The 16,277-nt window shown below is 37.2% G+C and overlaps 1 protein-coding gene across 2 annotated transcripts; it reads right to left on the reverse strand.

The window, feature by feature from the left end:
• Window positions 1–1,104: 1,104 nt before the first annotated feature.
• On the reverse strand, window positions 1,105–16,236 carry washc4 (WASH complex subunit 4). Of its 2 annotated transcripts, none has more exons than XR_014534271.1 (33): window positions 15,989–16,220; window positions 15,086–15,225; window positions 14,890–14,943; window positions 14,364–14,429; window positions 14,135–14,180; window positions 13,885–13,952; window positions 13,708–13,790; window positions 13,570–13,612; window positions 13,388–13,491; window positions 13,150–13,270; window positions 10,989–11,112; window positions 10,728–10,855; window positions 10,316–10,476; window positions 9,895–10,021; window positions 9,453–9,578; window positions 9,160–9,267; window positions 8,887–9,033; window positions 7,927–8,006; window positions 7,680–7,785; window positions 7,432–7,548; window positions 6,921–7,089; window positions 6,613–6,767; window positions 6,426–6,500; window positions 6,218–6,322; window positions 5,963–6,097; window positions 5,754–5,862; window positions 5,269–5,335; window positions 5,049–5,135; window positions 4,765–4,912; window positions 4,209–4,305; window positions 3,917–4,113; window positions 2,913–3,292; window positions 1,105–1,274 (listed from the first exon to the last, which is right to left on the reverse strand). XR_014534271.1 is itself a non-coding variant. In XM_083545979.1 (33 exons), exons 1-33 carry the CDS (start codon window positions 16,047–16,049, stop codon window positions 1,149–1,151), a joined length of 3,519 nt encoding a protein of 1,172 aa, XP_083402105.1. In that variant the 5' UTR covers window positions 16,050–16,236; the 3' UTR covers window positions 1,105–1,148. The 2 variants fall into 2 exon arrangements, 1 of the variants encoding a protein (XP_083402105.1); XM_083545979.1 differs by having other exon boundaries at window positions 1,105–1,216; window positions 3,196–3,292; window positions 15,989–16,236.
• Between the last annotated feature and the right edge of the window lie 41 nt (window positions 16,237–16,277).

A 16,277-nucleotide genomic window follows, 5' to 3' on the forward strand; every position in this document is an offset into this window, starting at 1 on the left:
ATGCTGTTACACACATTCATACAGATTAGGCAGCATGGACATCAGGTACTAAATACATCGGTTTGCTACATTTTCATGAATTTAAGTGCAGTGAACAAAAAAGCACGTCAAATATTTCCCAATATATGAGCAGGATTCCCCTCGCCACTCTGCCACAATGAGTTACTATTAATTTGATCTCTTTTACTGACTGGGTCTGTAAACTAGTGAACGGATAGGGTGACAGATAAAGATAAAAGTGTATTATAAATTTAATTTCTGGTGATATTGTAGGGCAGTTAACATGCTCCAGTGTTCCAACCTGCCCTGATCAACTGCACACAGATTTGTCACCCTGCAATGAGTAGAAGTTGGACATGTAGCCCGAAATACATTACATTCATCTGGGTATGAAATTTACATAGTACTATAACCAATTTGTTGTCCAGAAAGCTTATTTTCTTTCTAAACAATTTCTCACATTTTCACACTGCTCAACACAATATTTATTTCTCCATATGTTACATTCGTATGAAAATATTTTCCTAGCTGTGCAATATGTAATAATTGTAAAACGGTCACTGTTGAAAATCTAGCAACAGACCTACTTCAATGTAGACCCTGTTACATAAGCACCTTCACTTTATACAATGCCATGACGAGTCCTGAAAGATGTTTCTAATCAAATTTGCAAAAGGAAATGGTCAAAAATGATTCTTGATTAAAACTCCAACTAAGCTTTAAGATTTCAAAACAGTTGCTATATTAAAATAGTTACTAAAATAAAAAATAAGGTCTCATCCATCAACTAGTTACAGCTGCCAAACCTGCTCACCTGACAGTTATCTGACAAAATCTGTATACAATGCAGAAAAAAATGGTGACGAAGATTTTTCTAGAAGCAGATCACAGTCAGTTCCAGTCCTAAGTGCATTTGAAGAAAAAAATATAAATCTGACCAACAATGTTCACACTGTAGATTTCTAATTCGTGGTCAGTGATCAAAGGCCATTTATCTTATATCTTGCCATGTAATACTTAGAAATACTTTAAGTAAGAATAAACAAAAACATTGCACTTTGTACATCTGGATAAACTGGTTCCTTTCCACTCCATCCTATGGCCTTAAAGACTTTAAGTGGGATCTGTGTTCATTTTTTATTTTAGCTTCACTTGGCACCCAGTTCAGGGGTGGCAGCAGCCTCAGGCGACGCAGCATCTGCTTTAGCAACATCCTCTAAAACACAGAAAACAACAAAGGAGAACACAGTTAAAACATATTTTTGGTGGAAGCTCTATACAGTGGGTACGGAAAGTATTCAGACCCCCTTAAATTTTTCACTCTTTGTTATATTGCAGCCATTTGCTAAAATCATTTAAGTTCATTCTTCTTCCTCATGAATGTACACACAGCTCCCCATACTGACAGAAAAACACAGAATTGTTGACATTGTTGCAGATTTATTAAAAAAGAAAAACTGAAATATCACATGGTCCTAAGTATTCAGACCCTTTGCTGTGACACTCATATATTTAACTCAGGTGCTTTCCATTTCTTCTGATCATCCTTGAGATGGTTCTACACCTTCATTTGAGTCCAGCTGTGTTTGATTATACTGACTGGACTTGATTAGGAAAGCCACACACCTGTCTATATAAGACCTTCCAGATCACAATGCATGTCAGAGCAAATGAGAATCATGAGGTCAAAGGAACTGCCTGAAGAGCTCAGAGACAGAATTGTGGCAAGGCACAGATCTGGCCAAGGTTACAAAAAGATTTCTGCTGCACTTAAGGTTCCTAAGAGCACAGTGGCCTCCATAATCCTCAAATGGAAGACGTTTGGGACGACCAGAACCCTTCCTAGAGCTGGCCGTCCGGCCAAAATGAGCTATCGGGGGAGAAGAGCCTTGGTGAGAGAGGTAAAGAAGAACCCAAAGATCACTGTGGCTGAGCTCCAGAGATGCAGTCAGGAGATGGGAGAAAGTTGTAGAAAGTCAACCATCACTGCAGCCCTCCACCAGTCGGGGCTTTATGGCAGAGTGGCCCGACGGAAGCCTCTCCTCAGTGTAAGACACATGAAAGCCTGCATGGAGTTTGCTAAAAAACACCTGAAGGACTCCAAGATGGTGAGAATTAAGATTCTTTGGTCTGATGAGACCAAAATAGCTTTTTGGCCTTAATTCTAAGCGGTATGTGTGGAGAAAACCAGGCACTGCTCATCACCTGTCCAATACGGTCCCAACAGTGAAGCATGGTGGTGGCAGCATCATGCTGTGGGGGTGTTTTTCAGCTGCAGGGACAGGACGACTGGTTGCAATCGAGGGAAAGATGAATGCGGCCAAGTACAGGGATATCCTGGACAAAAACCTTCTCCAGAGTGCTCTGGACCTCAGACTGGGCCGAAGGTTTACCTTCCAACAAGACAATGACCCTAAGCACACAGCTAAAATAACGAAGGAGTGGCTTCACAACAACTCCGTGACTGTTCTTGAATGGCCCAGCCAGAGCCCTGACTTAAACACAATTGAGCATCTCTGGAGAGACCTAAAAATGGCTGTCCACGAACATTTACCATCCACCCTGACAGAACTGGAGAGGATCTGCAAGGAGGAATGGCAGAGGATCCCCAAATCCAGGTGTGAAAGACTTGTTGCATCTTTCCCAAAAAGACTCCTGGCTGTATTAGATCAAAAGGGGGCTTCTACTAAATACTGAGCAAAGGGTCTGAATACTTAGGACCATGTGATATTTCAGTTTTTCTTTTTTAATAAATCTGCAACAATGTCAACAATTCTGTGTTTTTCTGTCAGTATGGGGTGCTATGTGTACATTCATGAGGAAGAAGAATGAACCTAAATGAGTTTAGCAAATGGCTGCAATATAACAAAGGGTGAAAAATTTAAGGGGGTCTGAATACTTTCCATACCCACTGTAAACCCTGATGTGTTTAATGAGACTGGGTACAAGGTGTTCAAAACTCACCCTAAACAACTTCTATAAGTTTGAATCAATTAGTAATTAGTTAAGGCAATATCATTTGTTCAAAACACCGGTTTTCTTTGGAAACACATTTATATCAGCAACTCCTCTTTAATCTAGTTATTTTCATTCAAACACGGATAAGAATCAAATAAGCTGTTCCTTTAACTTTAATTAAAGTAATTAACATTCTGCTTAAACAAATGTAATCAGTAAGTGTAAGAGTACACCTACCCCTATCCTTCTTCTCCTGAGTTTCCTCCGCTGCAGTCTTATCGGCCCTGAAGAATATCCGTGCACTGCTGAGAGAGAAGTAAAGGAGCTCGAACTCCTGCCGGCAGATAAAAGCATACAGCATGTGTCAGCACTAAAAAAACCCCCCAAAAAACCGAACACTTAAATATCAGATCCACCCCAACACTGTTTTCACTCTTCTTCTTCTTCTTTTTTAAGGAAATTGTGACCCTGCTGTGTCTTAACTATTTGCTTGAAGGGAATATTTAAATTTCATGAAAGCCCAACATTTTTTTTTTAAACAAACATTCCCATCATTGTAAAACTAATGCATCCATCCCAAGTTTTAAAAGATATGCAGCAAATAATATTATTTCTTTCTTAATTTTCAGTTTATATTCAGCTTAGCTTTGTGGCGGATTTAAGGCGGCTGTGACTTCTTTCCATAAACACTCATTTACATGTAAAGTAGCCAATCCACATACTGGCATGTTTTTGGAAGTGGAAGTAAACCCACACAGACATGAAAAAAAACATTAGAAATCCTATAGAAACAGTAACACAAGATCAGGTTTGAACCTCAGGAGCTGTGAAGTGGCAATACTACCAGTTGTGCCACTTCACAGCTCAGCAGATTTAGCTTGATTGCTCAAATACAAAAAGAGATAAGACAGAGAGAACATGGCAAATCAATTTTTCATTACAGCATATGCCTGCACACCTGCAAGTAGATGTCTAGCCTCTTCTGAGTTAAGTTCATGGTCTGCATGAGTTTCTCATCTTGGTTGGTGGCCTGAACATTTTGTTCCTTCACCACTGCGCTCATTTCCTTCTTATATTTCTCTCGAACTGCCTGGAACCAATGCAATGAGTCGAACTCCTGGTATTGATCAAGCAGCTTTAAGATGTAGGCCACACCTTGGGGCAGAAAAAGTTGAAAAAATGTAGATGTTGCACACCAGGAAAGCACAATCGCAGATAATGAAACAAGGGTGTAAATATCCGACACTTACCCATGGCAAAGCCATCATCTGTAAATGCTGCACCACTTTTGTTCTTTTTGTTCAGATTTTCCTTGCAGCTGATGGAGTGTTCAACATAGTTTACTGTCTGAAAATGAAAAAGTTATAAAAATGTTTACTAACGTTTCTGTTATTAATTGGGCATGGGTACTTCCTTAATAGTTTAAAGTATATAAGAACAATGTAAATCCAAATGCTATGGCCTTCTCACACACAGTTTTGGAAGGAATGCAGTTTATGGGACCTATAAACTTTCCACAATTGATTTGCAGGTGCAATGAACCTGTTCTGGTGGCTCAGAGTTGCAGAAAACCTTACTAAAATCTTTTTTCCCCCCCCTTCTGTTCATTTTTTTCTACTTTCATATTCAAAGTGCCTGTTGTTTTAATTAGAGCAAAACATTTAGAAATGTAAAAAAGTTTTTTTTTTTTTTACTAGATTTGTGAGCAAAAATGTCTAACCTACACACAATATTTCTTAAAAAACATTTAGCAGAAAAACACTGTAATACATATGAAAACGTTAAACTGCAGAGATTGCTGCTTACCAAAGGAGGAACAATCATGTAAAAGTTCCTCAAGTGCATATTCTTAATGCTGCGAAACTCCGGGGCGAAAACTCCCACAAGCATTTTGAAATACTCTGTTCCCTCAGCCGAGTTACTGGTCAGGTCACCGAGTACACAGTCTAGAACACTGCAATGATACAAGTTTGTTGTCTTGTGAGCTACAGAAATTAAGATCTTTAATAAAAACACTTGCTTTGTATCAACACATTGCACTCACTGGGAAAAATGAGGAAGATGGATACAGAAAGAGAATATTTTAGTACCTAGCTGCTTTCTGAGTCTCCTCAGAGAGACCCTCTTCTTTCACCAACTCCTCAAAGTTTACAATATCCTCAAGATCAGGAACAAACCTGAATTCATTCACCGTTGAATGTTAGAATATACGCATAAAGAAATATATATTCAGAGTGCACTACATATTAATTTTATTATAGGCTTGTTAAAAATGTGTGTATATGCATAGGGCTCAGGATCTGACTTTACCTGATGGCACTGCTGCAGCAATGAAGACCCCCAGAGCGGATCATACGTACATATCCCATTGCGTTACCTACGAGAGGGAAGAAAAAAAAACAATGACACACTATTTCAATTCCCAATTTAATTGAATAGTGCTTTTAACATTGGACACTGCCACAAAGCACATTTATAGAAATATACATTTTAAACTAACGAGTAACATAGAACATGGTAGCAAACGCTAGTTCGATGAAACCATGAGGAGCCGAAAGCCTTTATTTTTTTACACTTCATACTTCAATAAATAGTTTCTCTTCTATAACTCTATTGTATACAGTAAAAAAGTGATACTTTGGTTAACAGAAAATTTAGTATTTACATCATTGTAATTAATGTTATTAACTATTCAGTGATTGAGACTGGAGGGCAAATTGTTCTCAGCACCACACAAGTGCTATAAATAGCAATAGACAAGTGTTGTGATAACTACAGAATGTACAAGTTCTTACCAATCTGGCTGATAAGTTGTCTGAACTGGTCCAGGTAGCTCTGGCCATCTGGAGTAATGCCCAGTTTCCTAATACCACGGTTGAACTTTTCTGCCCTCTCAAAAGGATACTGAAAAACATCAATAATAAAGGAAACACATGATCAGAGCATGGATAAATATATAGAAAAGCTTGCTTATATTTTAAAGAAGGAACCTGGAGATGTCAACCTTTTGATCTGACTGGTCTTTAGTTTCCCGGAAGAACCGGATGTCTTTGATAAGCCTGGACTTGATGTGCTCATCGTACATGAACTGACTGAAAATGTAGAACTTCTTTTGGAGGAACTGATATGTAAAGTTTACCTGAACAGATATGAAAGTTTCTCAATGATACTGAACAGGCGTGCAGCCAAACAGAATTTTCTCAGGATAATGAATTAAACGACATTGTTACATTGCTTCTGATTACAAAGCTTCACATACAGTTGTGTTCATGATCCCAGTCCCATGGGTGCGTATGGAGTTAGCAATGTGCCGAATGTTGATAGTGTTCAAGTGCTTGTTGTTGCTGGTCTTCTCAATGAAGATCTATAAAATTAGAAAACATGAATGAACATGATGTGCACCAAAAAAATGGAAGCCTGGATTTTTACAACACAGAGCCAACAGGATTTTTTTAAATAGAACCTACCTGGTTGTTCAGGTTGTAAAGATAACGTGAAACAAAAACATGGATGTTCCTCATAATCTCCAATACATCCAGCCCCTAACAGAGATCATTGTAATTGCATTAAGCAGATATAAATGATACATATGTCCATGTACATACTTTTTGAAGACATCCTAATGACACAGAATCTAAATGTAATCCAACATACCTGTTCTAGAGTCTGGCTAGGCAGATGCGCCTCGGTCATGACCAGCCCGTAGCGCTGCGTGGCCAGATTCCTCATCTCACTGTACGTTGCCCAGTCATGGAGTGCCACTGTTGTTAGGTTGTAAAACGTCTTGTCCAGGTAGTGTGTGACGTAGGCTGTGGAAATAACACCACCACATATAGAAAGTCTACGCTTACAAAAAGTCATATTATTCTTACCACAAAATGCAAATATACTTTTATAAACCACATGCAGGTGAATTCAATAATGTACTAACGTGTTATAAATAGCAGTCCTTTTTTACTGACCTTTAATGTCTATGAAGCGATTGAAGAAGCGGATGGGCTTGAGGGAAAAGAGGTGTGCCAGGTCTTTCATGCCCACTTTGAATGGGTTCCGGTCATCCAACTTGAGATGTGTGTGCACAGAAAGCCGGAGGTCTTTCTCTATCTCCTTGCATAGCTTGTCCAACAAATGCTTATGGGGAACCAAGACCAAGTAAATAAGCATTCTAAATACTTCATTTAATTTATGTGCAACTAAATACTTGCAGATCTTTTAGATGTACATTATACACAGATTATCAAGAGTTAAAATAGCAAGTTTTTATTGTCTGAATATTTACAGCACATTCAGTTTAATACATTCTAAACCAAAACTACTTTTCAATAGTTCAATATAAAAGCCTTAACATATGTTGGGCCAGATGCCATTAGCAGTCTAACCCACTTATAGCTGAATTTGTTACTGACTTTAAACAATACATTACACCCATGTTATCCCCCCCCTTTCTACCTATTTTAGCTACTCTTTCCTCACCTCGTTGAAGACCTCCGTGATCTCTTTGTCATAGCACTCCAGTAGCTGCTCATAGGACTCCAAGTGTTTGGCATATAGCATGGAGGGCACACAGTCTCTGAGAGCACTAAACATGTACTAGAGGACAACAGTCATTAAAAAAAAAACTTTTATAAATAATTGGTAAATTAAAACACAGATGCAAATATATTTGATAGTAAGCTGCAGCACTGTTACTACTGAAATGGGTAGACCGTCATTAGACATACATGTATTCTTGCTGCATCCACAGCATGATCATAAACATCATCCAGGTAAATGGGAAACACTGCACGGTGCCAGTAGAGAAAGCTGCAATCACACTGCACTTTGACCCTGAGGAGAAGGACCAGTATTTTGCTTTTAAACATTAGAAGACAATCATCATTATATTATTGTAAAATTGTGAAAAGTACACTTTTATACATGTCTATTTATATACACATATGGCACTGAAGGTCCTTTTGTATTTCTCACCTCTCTCTTAATTCACTAATAAGGTCCAGTTTCTTTAGGACAAGTTGTAATGGCAGAAGCTCCTCATCTTTGAAAGTTTTCTGGGAAGCACCAAAAAGCACATTTGTAAGCAAAGTGAGTACTACTATACCGAAGGATTGGCAGTATATTTTGAGACATGTATTTCAAATAAGTATTTCAAAAATTGTCATTTGTATTTGATAGGGTTGAATAGAATGGTTTTAACATTTTTTGTATCCAAATACGTTGGTGTTTTGTATTTTTGTAGTTTGAAACTTTTTTTTTTGTAGTTTTAAACTAAAAATACTTTGTAAAAAGTCTACATGATCTCATAATAAAAATGCAGCCTCTGACTTGTGCCTACTCAGTAGTTTGCCCAAACATGTTGGGATAAGAACAGAAAATTATTCCATATGAAAGATGGTTGAGGTAAGAAACATGCAGGCTGACATCTTTTAAATAGGCATCCAATGATTGATAAATAAATATTTGATTGCAGAATATTGTACCCTAATAAAGTAGCTGTTTAGTGGGATCATGGTTTTGCATACCATTACATGAATGACTGCCTTACACATAATATATTATGTTTATGATTAACAATCAAAGGATTAATTAATTAGAAACTAGTTGCTATGAATACAGGTACCATCAGTTGTATTCTTATGAATGACTTGTTTGTTATTGAGTCAGTGTTGCTGATGCAAAGTGGCTCTTCATTACCAAACACCAAGTGGCTAAATTAGAATACATTTATGAGTCATTCACAAACTGTTTCCCATACTAGAAACACAACTGAAAACACGACACCATACAAACTTTTAGTCTGCCAGTGTAACCTTCGGTAAAAACAGCCTTAGTCAGTGTTAAGAACTCAGGTATAGACAGAGAATACTAAAACTAGCTTCATGCAAGCTTAGTGAACCGATTTCACAACCCCCCATACACATTTAACCTTACCATCTGAGTGCCCACACTGAGTGCAAGAGACACCACCAGTCTTCTCTCCCTAGTGCTCGGTCCATTCAGCGTGTTCTCAGCAAGCACCAGGGCAGAAAGCACGTCCAGCCTCTGCTCACTGTACTTCTTATCTGAGATCACTCTTTTCTACAGAACAGTAGTGAGACATTGTTACCAAAGAAGACAAGAATTTTGTTATTGTATCACATTCTTTAGTGTAAGATAAAAAGAACGATAATATAAATCTAATAACAATGTCCCAGTTGACAGTACCTTAGCTGTCGATATAGAGGCCAAAGCTTGTGACTGCAGCTGCTGAGTGATATGGGACACAGAATCTGCCACCACAAGTGACCGCCGGTGAAAAGTGTGATCTATTGCCTTTGTTTAAAAGTAAAAATAAAAGAGGCGTTACTAAATCGATATAATTTAATTTAATTTTATTTAAATCTGTCTCTTTAAAGAGTGCTTATCTCATTGCATTTTAAATGCAAAGACCTGACAGATGGATAATGAGACATTTGTCGATTTTCATTGGTCAGATAAAGTAAAGAAAAATTGTTTACTTTTAGTAGCTCTACTAGACGACACAGAGCCTTGACAGAGGTCTTGGTCATGGGTCGTTGCATGGACATGTAGAGGTTCATGGTGGTTTTTATGATAGTACTGATGCTGTATGCATATAAAATACCCTGCAGGCAAAAACACACAACACAAGCTCTCGTCAGACATGATCACAAATAATAGCTAGAAAAATCATCACCATAACAACCTACTACTAGTTTATTTTTATTATTCTCATTCACTCGAATAGAAAAAAACAAAAAAAAATGCATTGTTTTATATAGTTATTACAATACATGGAACATGTGTGCGATACTGAAGCAGCCTTGGCTCTCAGATTAGTCTCTATATTGGTATAACAATAACATAAAATGCATGTCCAGAGGCACAAATGCTCTAAAAGAAGTCTAACTTATCAGTTTTAAAAAGGCATAACCTTTTCACCTGTACAAATACATTGCACCTGTTGCTCAGATCTTCTGAGAGTTTCTCCTTTTTCTGCTCTTTTAATAATATAGCCTCCATCTTCATCATCCAGGAGGTTACAAAAACATAGTAAGACTGTACGTCTCTAGAAAGGAACGAAAATGTACAGCATTAAGCCAGACCACTAGCAAAGCAAAGATTCATCTAATAGAAAGACTAATATTTATTTTGTCATTCATCTTTAGTAACATATTTATCCTTGTCAGAGTTACAGCAAAATCTTGAGCCTATCTTGGGAAGACTACATAGGATGAGCACTAATTTACTTTTTATTTAGAAAACTTAAAGCCTGGACACAAACCCTGTGATGTTATTTTAAAGCTGGATAGTGCAGAAATCAGCTTCATTGCGTTCATGTGATGTGTACCACCAAACTCACTTTGTTAATGCTTGTGCCTTTTGTTGTAAGTATAAATCCTTGCTGATACGAATGGCCTGGAGACTTTTCTTATCCATCAGTTTGGCTGCTGCTGAAATTTTGTTAACCAAAAACATATCAGGAAACCAGATTATGTTGGCAGTCAGTGTAACTGCAGGGACCTTGAAGATAAAGAAAAGTGTTCAAGAAAACAAATTCTGCTTTAAAAGTTCTACATGTGAAATGTTTCAACTAGAGTTTTAAACATTTAAACCATGTCCACAAAATCAGATCAAACTGGATATGAATAATAACAGTCAAAGTCTGAAAGCATGAGGACCCTGCATTTCAGCTAATAAACAAATCCCCTATGGGATGATTTCAATGTGTTAAGTAAAGTGAAGAAAAACACAAACCCGAGTTTAACACAAACCTTTTTACACACATCCAAAAGAGCTTTGTAGAGCCTCTTGTCAACTGTACGAAAAATGTGGAAATGCAGGGCAAAGAGTCCACAGACCCCAACATACTTATCCCTTTGGTCAATCTCTGCAGGCTCTCCTATAAACACAAATACAAGTGAACAGTTTTTTCTGCAGTACTTTCTGAGAACCATGAACTAAGCTATGATGTATGTTTACACAGCACTATTTGGTTATATTAACACTGACTAATTAAATAAGTAAACACAAACCGAGTTTTGACTCCACATTGGCAAATATAGTTCGAATGTTGTGAGCAAACTCCTCAGCAAAGGCACTGTTTTTGGAGACTGAAAAGCCTTCCCCAGGATTATCAAATCTCTGTTCCACACAAGCCTATCAGGAAAAGATAGAAGAAATTTAAACACACATATGAAAATAACCCACTGTTTTGTTTGGATTACAAAGATGCATAATCAAAAAGGCTTTGAGATAAAAAATAAAAAAAAAAAAATTGTTTTATTTATTTATTTATTTATTTTTATTACATGACTTATTTTGGTATCTACTGTCTGTACTTTTACACATTTGTGGTATAAACCATTTCCCCATTTCAAGACCTTCCCTTTTTTATGAATTTATTATAAACCCTGGGGCACTGATTGATTTAGAAGGTTACAAACTCAAATCCTTGTTGGGTGCCTAACCAAGGAAGACCACCAACCTTTCCTGCATGGGCACTAGATCATGGCTGTGTACCGTTTAAAAAAAATCTTTTTTTTTTTTTCTTTTCTTTTTTTTAACTTAAGGGTGAAGAAATGTCAGAGAATAAGAATTAAATGCAGTAAACAGGTGTCAAAACCACGGAAATTATTTTGTAATAGTAATTATTTCTAAATGTTTCACTGACAAGAAGTGACTAAGGTATTTTTGTAATCACACATAATATAGAACCCTCCAAAAGTATTGGAACACAAAAAGCCTGTTGTTTTTGTTATAAACTAAAGTCATTTGATCAATACATCATAATTTCAATTTTTCTTTCATGATATTTACATTTAGATGTGTCAAACAACTTTGGTCCAGTAGCCACCTTTTATTTAAACCCACATGTTTTTCAAAAGATCAGAAATATTGGACCATATGAGATGCAGGTCTTTTCCATTGTCTGGGAATGCCCAGTTAGATTGATTGTTAAAACAAGGAGGGATATTGAATCTGTTTCAGACAGGGCCAGTGTGGTTACAGCTTTTCATTCAAATTAAGTGGAATTTTACCTTGTTAATTAGTTGATTACTTGCCTTTCAATTGACAATCAGGTAGGGTCAACCCTCAGTCAACAACTGGCCCAATCTGAATAAGATTAGACACTCCTAATTTAAAGATTTAATAACTCTGAATGTCTACTCTTGGTTTGAGTCCTGGGTTTCACCTGTCAAAACGGCATTTGTTAATAAAAAAAATAATCCTACATGAAGACCAAACAGAGAAAGTTGATTAATTCACTGGTAAAAGCATAGCCAATACACCAATTTGTAACGTCCTGACAGGGGGAAAAAAAAAAAACAAGAAAGGAAGAAAAACAACAGTAGTGAAATGACAGAAAACATCATGACTGCTGTAAGAAAAAAAGACAAACCGCAACAGTCCGCAGAAGGAAAAAAATTATTCATGATCTAAAACATACAGCTGTGGCTTTATAGGCTGCTCCTAGAAACAGAATCCATTCAGAAGTCTACAGAAACACTCTGCCTGCCAATTTACGGAGAAATACCGCAAATCTAAATGTGTGGACTTTATTATGCAGCAAAACAATGACTTAAAATCCACTGCCAAAACAACAATGGACTTCATCAGGGAATGAAGTCAGTCACCAGACCTACACTTAGTGAGCATGCATTCAACTTTCCAGAGCAAACAACCAAAATAAAGCAGTGATACAAGCCCAGAAAATCATCATAAAAGAGAAATTAAACATTTTGGTGCAGTCAGTGGATGACCAGATTTATGCATTTACTTACTTTAATACTTCTTAACCCAGCCATCAGGGTTTCACAAGCCAGTGCACTCTTAGTGCCGGTCCCAAGCCCGGATAAACGGGGAGGGTTGTGTTAGGAAGGGCATCCAGCGTAAAACATGTGCCAAATTAAATATGCAAATCACGAAAGAGAAATTCATAACGGATCGGTCGAGGCCCGCGTTATCAACCACAGGTATTTTTTAGCCAACATTGGGCTACTGTTGGCCGAAGGAGGAGTAGGACACTTATTCCCATCGTTTTATTCAGCAAAAATGTGGGTACTCTACCTCCAAAGATGCTATGTTTTAAGTTGTTTAGTACATCTAGATGTAAAAATGATCTCATTAATCTTTTGATTTTAATACAAATGTTTTCAGTGTATAGGCATGTACAAAAAAAAGCTGAATAAAAACCTGAAAGATCATGCTGTCCAGAATCTGGCCCTCCAGCTTCAATAAAAGCTTCTCAAAAGGCTTCAGCTTTTCTTCAGGAATAGCAAATTTAGATGGGTTGTGGTGGACAGATTTGAGTAATCTGTCAAGTCAAGAAAAATGGACTCAATATACAAAAAAATTCACATCATAGCATAAACATATTACGCCTGCCACACTGTAGCAATTATGAACAGAAATGTTTCTATATGCTGTTCACCTTTTGTACATCTTCCAGTGGTCTTTTAATGTTCCATGATTCTCCATGATCTCATCCAAGGTGATCAGAACCACCAGGAGTTCACCTAGATGCTCATACACAGTCTGTTCAAAACACAGTAATCAATGTATTACATGAAGTACCAAATCAAAGGGAGGACAAATAAAAAGGTCAAATGTTACCTGAAAATGTACTCCACTTGACTCAATGATTTTTGTCGCAGCTCTAAAAGAATTTACAGAAAAATAAAAGTGAAACAAGATAAAAAATTTAATATGGCACTAATGCTCAGATACACCACATGAACCTCAAAAGCTCACTTGTTGCTGTTGTACAGTGCAGCCAGCTGGTGAACCAAGTTAACAACAACCTCAAAGCACCGGGACACAAAGCAAGATAGCTCCTGCAAAAAGAAAGACAGATTTTTATCAAATCATTATAATTAATTACTGGTCAAATATTTCACCGCCAGACTCTGATCTCCAAGAGTGTCTCACCTGTAAAAATGAGATGAAGCGTCCCATCTGAACCTGACAGTCTCCTTCCACGACACTCGTGTCTGAAACTGACAGATAGAAACACACCACTATCATATGGCTTCACACACAGCTTACTTGCCTGAGGCAATGTGATGCAGTATTTGTTTTTGAAGTAATTCAATTTTGATGAAATAATTTCTACTGTTTTTCTAACAATAATCCATCTTAGAGGTTCACCCATCCAAATAAGAGGATAACATTTCATTACCTCCTTCACCATAGTACAGCAAGCCATTGTAGAACTTTGTTTCAGCCTAAATGTGAGAGACAAAATGTCATCTTATTATAATGGTCCTGATCTAAATCTCATGTAAAAAAAAATAATAAAAAAAATAAAATAAAAATAATAATAATTAAGTCAAACAGCTAAATAATCATGTGTCTAATAGAGGTTTATTTATTTGTCAAACACATTAGAATGATCCTTTTCCACATACCTCATATTTCAGCTTCTTAACTTCACCGCAGAGAGCTGCATAGACTGTAATGACTTTATTGAGGACCTAAACGATAAAACGTAGGTCACCAGGTAAACTGCTGCATGTAATAGCACTTATTCTGCAGTAGTACAATTTAAAGTAACTATAGTCAACAGATCATATACTGCAAATAATCCCTGTGGACCTTCATGTTTCGCCACACAAAAAGTAGTTTTTTTTATGGATAAACCTTTTTTTTTAAATCAATTTAAACATTTTTATTTAAATCTTATTGTGTACTAACAATACAGGTATATTCTGACATAACAGGACCTCGAGCTTTCCTTACACAATACGTTTTTTTTGCATCGGTCAAAGAAATTAAACATTTAAACATTTCAATTTTCTTGATTTTGTGAGCATCAGCCAAAAAGTTCTCAGAAATACAGATATGGTTGAACAGAACAGAGATGAAGGAAAACACCCAGCACCTTTTCTCTTCAAATACAAACTGAGCTGATGTAGTCATTATATTGTAACTTACCTTATTCTCTGTTTTAATCAGCTCCAGAAGGGAACACTGTTCATAAGGAAGAAGCTGGGCAGCGGCAAAAAACAATAACGATTATTAAAAAAAGACGATAAAAAATACAATCTATAGAGTCTCAGAAAGCGAAAGGAAGAACTTCAGCTGGGAAATTAAACAAAAAACAACCAAACAAAAAAAAATAAAAATGCACCTTCAATGCTATTGGATCTAAAGTAAAATCCCAAACGTCTCCGATGGAATCGTCCAGGGCTTCCTCTATAGCTTTTAGCTGAGACGTGTAGTCCTCCAAGAACTTGTTATAGTTTTTCAGCTGCACCTCTGTGTGAATTTCTGTGTTGAGAAGAAGAAACAGAAAGACATGTCAAACAAATTAATCAACAATCTGTATGCTTGCTTTGCTACTTGGACTAACTGCAGGACACGTTTGTTGGTGTTTATGGGGTGAAAGCTAGATTAAGGGTCAAATCTTATCTATATAATATACATGTGCCTAAACCCAGGTGACATGATTTATAGTGATCAATAAACTCAAAACTAAAATCTATCTATCTATCTATCTATCTATCTATCTATCTATCTATCTATCTATCTATCTATCTAGTCAGAAATATGTTGGGATGCTTGCTGTGTTCCTCCTCCTCCTCCTCATCATCATCATCATGCACTCAGTCAGGTCGTGTGACTGGACCTGGGAAGTGGTGTTCAGCTCGCAAGCTAGATAATGTAGTATTGTTGCCATTACTGATAAAACTCCCAATGTCCCATAATTTACTACACTCATTTATCATCAATACAGAGTGTTTCTATTCTGAGCAGTCGTTTAATTTATTGACATTGAATTTGATCATTTCTGTACATCAGCTGAATCAAAGTGCCACCATTCTGTCCTGGCGGAATGAAAACAAAAATGGTCGCCTCCTGGAGCAGCTGCATGCATCGCAATATACACAATATACAGGACAACACATTCAAATACAGTTTGCCAAATGCACATCAACATGCACATCCAGTTACAGTGCAACAGTGCCAGCCAGCTGTTCTAACACAGGACACCAGCGACAAGGTGCTTTGCTTCGATTGCCACATTTCTTACTCTGAGATCCGTCATCAAAGCGATCAAATTCCCATTCTGCCGATACTGACTCCACTGCCATCCTTAAAAACACCTACAGCCGACGGATACTCCACAGTGACCCCCGGACGGTGCTGCCTGAATCGCTAGCTTGAGATATTTTTTGCAGAATATGTATAAATCTTTCCTATTCCGAGTTCCCCTTGAGTCAGTTTTCTCCTTCCTACCCGTTTTACTGTAAATCCCGCCCAACTGCACAAGCTAGTAGTGGGCGTGGCTTCTAAAAAACGTAACAGTGGCCAAGTCACGT

The sequence above is a fragment of the Silurus aristotelis genome (assembly GCF_946808225.1).
Source record: "Silurus aristotelis genome assembly, chromosome: 7".
In the NCBI taxonomy this organism is placed as follows: domain Eukaryota; kingdom Metazoa; phylum Chordata; class Actinopteri; order Siluriformes; family Siluridae; genus Silurus; species Silurus aristotelis.

What these genes read in the sequence shown, in the direction of transcription:
- washc4 (XM_083545979.1), bottom strand. Translation starts at nt 16,049, where the DNA reads ATGGCAGTGGAGTCAGTATCGGCAGAATGGGAATTTGATCGCTTTGAT. An exon ending in CTGGGATCATGAACACAACT is followed by an intron (nt 6,098 to 6,217) that starts GTATGTGAAGCT and finishes ATATCTGTTCAG; the next exon opens with GTAAACTTTACATATCAGTT. An exon ending in ACAACTTATCAGCCAGATTG is followed by an intron (nt 5,336 to 5,753) that starts GTAAGAACTTGT and finishes TCCCTCTCGTAG; the next exon opens with GTAACGCAATGGGATATGTA.